The 7,149-nt window shown below is 33.2% G+C and overlaps 1 protein-coding gene across 1 annotated transcript; it reads right to left on the reverse strand.

Moving 5' to 3' along the window:
• Window positions 1-1,152: 1,152 nt before the first annotated feature.
• Window positions 1,153-2,574, reverse strand: LOC111707299 (uncharacterized). The gene is made up of 2 exons (XM_023480381.1): window positions 2,528-2,574; window positions 1,153-2,473 (listed from the first exon to the last, which is right to left on the reverse strand). Exons 1-2 carry the CDS (start codon window positions 2,537-2,539, stop codon window positions 1,451-1,453), a joined length of 1,035 nt encoding a protein of 344 aa, XP_023336149.1. The 5' UTR covers window positions 2,540-2,574; the 3' UTR covers window positions 1,153-1,450.
• Window positions 2,575-7,149: the final 4,575 nt, after the last annotated feature.

A 7,149-nucleotide genomic window follows, 5' to 3' on the forward strand; every position in this document is an offset into this window, starting at 1 on the left:
AAAAAGCGCTTTTGATCGCTACTAATCTTACTTCTATCTGTTGCGTCTATAAGGAGAAAATTGTTAAAGACGTCTCATACCGAATAACTTGGCGGCCATACAAATTGAGAAAATTGCAACATACGACTTAGACCGTAAAAAAAATCAATTTAATTTCAAACAAATCATTCAGATATTACAACATTTATATATAGTTTATATTTTATAATATTTTTTAATTAATTTGTTTGTTTCTCTTGTCGCTTGCGCAACTATCTAAGAATGCCGCACACCACTCACAATTTTCGAAATCAGTTGAAAAAAGTTTCTAAAAAATAAAATATTATAAAATATAAACTATATATAAATGTGGCGAAAGATAATCGTTGACTATAAGTTGTAATATCTGAATGATTTGTTTGAAATTAAATTGATTTTTTTACGGTCTAAGTCGTATGTTGCAATTTTCTCAATTTGTATGAACGCTAAGTTATTCGGTATGAGACGTCTTTAACAATTTTCTCCTTATAGACGCAACAGATAGAAGTAAGATTAGTAGCGATCAAAAGCGCTTTTTTATCGCACTAAGCCTATACCCCCTTTCATTTTTCACGAACACTCCCTTTAGTAATAATAAAATTAATAAAAATAATAAAAAAATAAAGGAACTAAGTCTTTGTCACAAAGTTAAATGATTTAATGCCTATATCTTTGCAACCTGATAATGTAAACCTTTGATATTTTCAACTTAGATTATTTTTTAAACAGAAATTTGTAGTTTGAAATAACTAAAGTCTACAACATTAGGTTGCTTAATATAAGGATTAGAAAATCAGAGTTTCTTATTCAATGAGAACAATATTTTTTTAAAGGAAATAGAATGAGAAATAGACTAATCTATATATATAAAGTTGTAATCTCTGTTTGTCTGTTTGTTTTTCCGATCATAACTCAGGAACCTCTGGACCGATTTGCCTCCAATTTTGACTGGGGAACTTGGGAAAGCCGCAGGAATGTTTTAGCATGGTTTAGAGATTCTATGTTGAGTGGGTTAAATAGCTGAAATCGCAATTTACGACAAGGGGCGGGTAAACGGTGAAATCTTACTATGACTCCCTTAGTCCACGCTGGGTTCCCAAGCATGTTTAATAATATAATCAAGCAACAAAATACTAGATTTAGATTTAATTTTATTTATAGTTTCTTTAACAACTTAACAATAAATAGGTTTTAGTATAATACATATTGGTAACTTTGTTTAAAGTATGACTAGTGAAAAAACTAGAACTCTAGATTGGTCGGAGTACGAGTAAAAAGTATTAGCTATAAAGCTGTAATAAGAAGCTTCTCTGAAATAAGCTCTACTTAGGCAGATGTTGGTTCGGAAAAGAAGATGATTTAGGAAAGAAAATTTCGATAAAAACTGAAAGAAGAAGAACATGAACAACATCTTCTTGTATATGAGATTAATCTAAAAGTTGAAATCTATTCCAGCATTAGGGAATGAATAATACCCTTGGAACACTGACGTACTAGAATCTGCTAGTAGGTGGCTTCTTCCTGGAGCTGGAGCAAGTGCTACAGGAGATACAGACACAGGTGACACTGCAAACCTAGAAGTTGATACAGGAGAAGCTACTGTCCGTCCACCGTACTGTGGAAGCCGAGCAACTTGCTCTTCAACTGGTGCTGGAAGGGCAGGTAGTGGAGCAGGGAGAGCAGGTGGCGGGGCTGCAGAGTTAGATCTGTCCAGAACAGCTGGAGCTTCCTCTTCTAACTCTTCCTCAGTCACATATTCATAATCTGATTCATCTTCATTTTCTGTAGCGTCTACTTCTCTGATTGCAGAAGCATCGGTATTGCTAGCACTGGACAGAGTAAATATTCTTCCGTCAGGAGTCTGAAATATTTGACCTGGTTGAAGGTTAGCATTTAAGGCAAAGAATCGGCCATCAGTGTGTTGAAGAAGGGAAGGTTGCTGCTGAAGCAGGGACGGTTGCTGCTGAAGAAGGGAGGCTCCTTGCTGAAGAAAAGCTGGAGCACTAGCACTCACTAAGGGTTGGTTAACAAGCGCTGGGGATTCTGTTCTGAGAACTTGCTGCTGGAAAAGAGCGGCAGGATTGGTACGGAGCACTTGATCCTGGAATAGAGATGGAGATTGAATCAGGAAAGGCTGTTGCTGCGCCCGAATCAAACCTTGATCATTTACAAAAAATGTCTGCTCCTGAAGCAAACCGGGAGAATTCTGAAAAATCCCCCTCTGGACAAGCCCAGGGTTGACAAACTGACCCTGAGTTGTCAAGAAAGTACGAAGGCCATCGTTTGATGTCTGTGTATGGTGGCGGTGGACTATTGATCGACCATCTTCAAGGGTATTTGAATGATGAGAAACACTTCCCCCGCCCAGTAAAGGAGCAACATGTTCAGATCTTGTCAGTATTCCTGGATCAGTCTCACCAATACACACAGCAGTGATAGCAGAGAAAAGAAAAACCTAAAATTAACAAAATATTATTTAATTTTTTTTACAATTATCATTTTAACAAACCTGGGCTAACATGTTGCTTGTATGAGAGTCGAAGAACAACTGTGTAACTTCAGCGGATTCCCACCTATTTATCCAAGTATAGTATAGTCTCTACGCAACTACATTCCTCTGGTAGAATTATCCAGATGATTCTCTTTAATGCATTTATAAATACTTAGCTTCCTGGGCGCTTCCCGCCCCTCTTATGTTGTTGATTTTTCTGCAAAATTGTCTTCTTCGGACATAACAAATTTCGCAAATTTTCTCGTTTTTTAAGAAAATTTTCAGAATTATAAAAACAAAAATGAAAATTTTAGGAGCATTTTAAAATCCCGACTAAACTGAAACCAATTCTGAAGTGGGGCACCATAATAAATTAAGCCACATTTGTTTAGCTGTTTTGTTGTAAACCAACCTTCAACTACAAGGCAATATATGCAATGTCCCTGTAATAGATTGCTAAATATTTAAGATAATTTTAATAAGACCTGAATATGATCATCTGGAATCCAGATTGCCATTTATATGAACGGTTTTATTTAAATTCAACCAATTGTCAAAGATGAAAAAATACAAAAAGTTTAAAAGTTAATTAGAAATGTACTCCCTTCAATCTACCGACTCTTGCTTGAATTTGTATTTAAATTTGTACTTAAATTTTGATTAATTTTCCCAGCTAACAAATAAATAATGTTGTACTTTTAGGGCTGGGCATTGGGAAGTAAAAACATTTCATTCTAGCTAACTAACAAAGTTTCGATTTTGTTCAAACAAATTCTAAAACTAACAGGATTATAGTTTTCAAATGTTATCAAAAACGAAAAAAAGAATATCAAAGTTTAAGACAAAAACTGTTCGATTTCATTATTTCGGCAAGTACATTAAAATTTCTATTGGATACTTCACTGCAATTTGTGTGCATTTAATAGATTATATCATTCTTATTATTTTCTCATATCAGAGTTCATATCAGGGTATAGTATTGTACCAAGAAGTTTTTTTTTAAACTTTAAGATTAAACACTTAAAAAAAATATACTGAAGGACGAGGTGTTCCACACGAAAAAGTAATTTGGTTTTTGCCACAAACTTAAATTTTCTGATTCCAATATCTTAGCGACCTGATGTTGTACACATTTGATATTTCAAACTTAAATAAGTTGAGCTAACATAATTCATAGTTTGAAATATCTAAGGTCTACGACGTTTGGTTGGAACAATACAAGGTCTGGAAAATCAGAGTTTGCTGCAAAGCCTCAATTCCTTTATGAAAATGTGGCTTGGACGAGAAATTATTGTTATAATGACCCTCCCTCCCTCATATACATTAAAAAAACTTTTAGATATAATTTAAACTTTTGCTTCTTCCGCGCGCAAAGATTATTTGGGTGAATACTTAAGAATTCAAACTATACAAGTGTCTGTTTGATCGTAATCTGATGTGTGTGTATGTTCAACTAGGTTCAACTAGGTACTTTACTAAACTAATTTAAAACTTCGCCCACAGAGCATGTAAAGATCAGATAACATGTCTAGTTTAACTTATCAAAATTGTCTAGCCTCCCCCCCCCTATTTTTCATCATCAAATATATAAATGGAAGGTCACTTGAAACAACACCCAGAGTCCCTGTAGCAAGTTGATTTCATGTATCGAAAATTGAAACCCTTCTGTCTGATAAATAATTATTTAAATATCCTAGAATATATTTACAATAACTGAAACCTTATGTTCTCAATATTTGTTCTGAATTATTCAGTTTAAATAATATTTGGAATTTGACATAAAAAGTTTGGAATTTCCGTCCTGACATAGATATAAAGATATACAGATATAGAGGTATATAGATACTAGAGATATAGAGAAAGATATAGAGAGGGGGGGATAACAATGGCCACCCTTAAATGCCAAAATAACCTGAAACCAGAGCCCATAGCCCCCCCCCCCTGAATACGCCTCTGGTCCTGTTTGCAATTAGATTAAAAATGTAGTTTAAGTCGTGCCTGTACGAGAAAACTATAGACTGGACAGGCGGGGCAGTACCTGTAGAATTGATGCAGTTGCATAAGCTAACCTTGGATTTAAAGGAACTGTCGACGATTTTTAGGTGAATTAGTTACTCAATTCACAAAAAATCCCTTTAAATCTCTATCTGAGGATCACTGAAGAAGATATCGTCGTGTAGCAAATATAAAGCCCATAGTAAATTACGTACAGCTAAATGTACCCATTAGTAAATACATAAATCATGTATTGCGATTAACCCATTCAATGTATGTAGATATATATAACTCCGTCATACCCATATTGTGATTGTTTAACTGCGTTATATATATATAACAGCGCATTACTTGTAATTATGCTGTTATGGACCCAATCATAATCTGTAGTCATAGTGTTGAGAGTAATTTGGTTTCATTGAACCAGAAAGAATTGTAATTGTTGCCTTGAGTTTTGATTTGATCGATTAATTGCTAGTGTCATGTTGAGACTGATAGTTAACGAGATCGCTCCCAGGGGTAGTTGCGTTGATGTTCACAGGAGTGTAGCCGTGTGTTGACATTGATAATCAAGAGAATCTAAGTTGTACCTGGATAGATACGTGTTTGAGAAACTATTATGGAGTAGGCGTTTACAACAATCGTTATCGGCATTCATTCAGTTTTTATCATGCATCATACATAAGCAATCAACAAAATTTTTTTTTAAAGTTTAACATTTTCCGTTAGAAAAAATGCTACAATAAGCTCAATGTATATAATGAGAAACATTACTTTGTGTATGCGATAACATGAAAAAGCTTGTATCACATTTAAAATTCTAATAGAATTAATTGTATGATTCATACCTTTTGCTTGTAATATGTATTATTAAAAAACTTTTTATCATAAACCAATAATAAAATTAACATTTTAATACCAAATTTCAAATAAATTTTTGCCGATTATTCTGTTATAATTTGCAGACTTCCAACATTTTTATAAAAGTTAAATAGTAGAGAAAAGAAGAAAAGAAAAGAAAAAAGAGAAGAAAAAATAGAAGAAAAAAAGAAGAAAAGAGAAGAGAAGAAAAAAGAAGAGAAGAAATGGAGAAGAGAAGAAAATAGAAGAGAAGAGTAGAAATAGAAGAGAAGAGTAGAAATAGAAGAGAAGAGTAGAAATAGAAGAGAAGAATAGAACGAAATAGAAGAGAAGAATAGAACATAGAAGAGAAGAGTAGAAATAGAAGAGAAGAGTAGAAATAGAAGAGAAGAATAGAACATAGAAGAGAAGAGAAAGAAGAAAAATATATTGCGTGAAAGAGAGAGCTTGCATTTTACAGAGGTATTTATCATAAAAATATGTTTAAGAATAACTTAAACTTTAAAATTAACATTATTGAAAAATTGTATGATATTTAAAAAAAATAGTTGTTCTAACTGTTCAGCGTACATTTTTTTGATTATTTAATGATTTTTGATCATTTGGCATTTGATATTCTAATATTTTTGCTTCCCCAGGATAATGTGACTTACCCCCTAGATTTTGATTTATCTGTTTTGAAGTATGTTGGATCAAACACAAAATCCTAATATATGTACTTCATGCTTATGTCCAATTAAAATAAAAACGGGTGAATTGATCGAGGCTAAATGTTTTGTGGGACCTTACATGATCCTAGGGTAGGTTTACAAACAATCAAAATTTCAAAAATTAGCCTCCAACAAAAATGGATTTTCATTAAATTTTGAAAATCCACGAATTTTTTTTTATAAATCTGCGAATTTTTTTAGTTTTTTTTTACAATGTATACAAGAGAAAATGTTCACAATTGAAATAGAAGATGGGTGCGAAGCGCCCTGTTTGTCTAGTTATACATTCTTAGCTTGTTTGTTTGATTGTCTGTTTGTGTCCAATAAACGTTAAAATGGCAGAACCGATCGAGTCCCAATTTTTGGTGGGCCTCACAGTATGCCAGGTAAGGTTTATGAAAGTGAAGAGCTTAAAATTTGCCTGAACATTTTTTGATAATCCACGAAAAATAGACAAATTAACATTTTTTGTTACTGTTTTATAATTTAAAAAGAAACATTGCCACAGATAAAGCAAAAATTAAAAGGTCAAATCGAAGATACGGGCGAAGCGCCCCGGAAGCCTAGTAGATTATATATTTCTGCAGCCTGTACTTGAAAAATGACTAGAGATGAGACTGGTTTGCGTCTAATCTAAATCTAGGTCTAAATATGAATATGTTAGATAAAATTACTAACAAGCCAGCCTGTCTCTTTAGGGGATTTGTGTCATTTTTTAATCGAGTAAGTCCTGGGGATAATGGCGGGGCTGTCGAATTTAATTTCAGGCGAGCATGTATAATTCACAATAATGCCTTCTTAAAACCTGGGCTTGAGCAAAAATGCTGAAGATCATTTATTTGCACTCCAGCTTGCATAGAAAAATCAACACAAAATTGAGTCGCCGAATAATTTTTAAGCAATTTGCTCTTTAATTGCGCGGGAAAGTCTCATGTAATTTACTGTTTTTATCTTATTTTATTTTTTTTAATGTCGAATTTATGCAAGTGATTGTTTATTGAATTTGTGAATCATGAACTTTTTTTTGCTGAGAGTTGTGGTTAAAAAAATTCATGCAATCTTTTGAGAATCAAA

The sequence above is a fragment of the Eurytemora carolleeae genome, unplaced genomic scaffold (assembly GCF_000591075.1).
Source record: "Eurytemora carolleeae unplaced genomic scaffold, Eaff_2.0 scaffold517, whole genome shotgun sequence".
NCBI lineage: Eukaryota > Metazoa > Arthropoda > Copepoda > Calanoida > Temoridae > Eurytemora > Eurytemora carolleeae.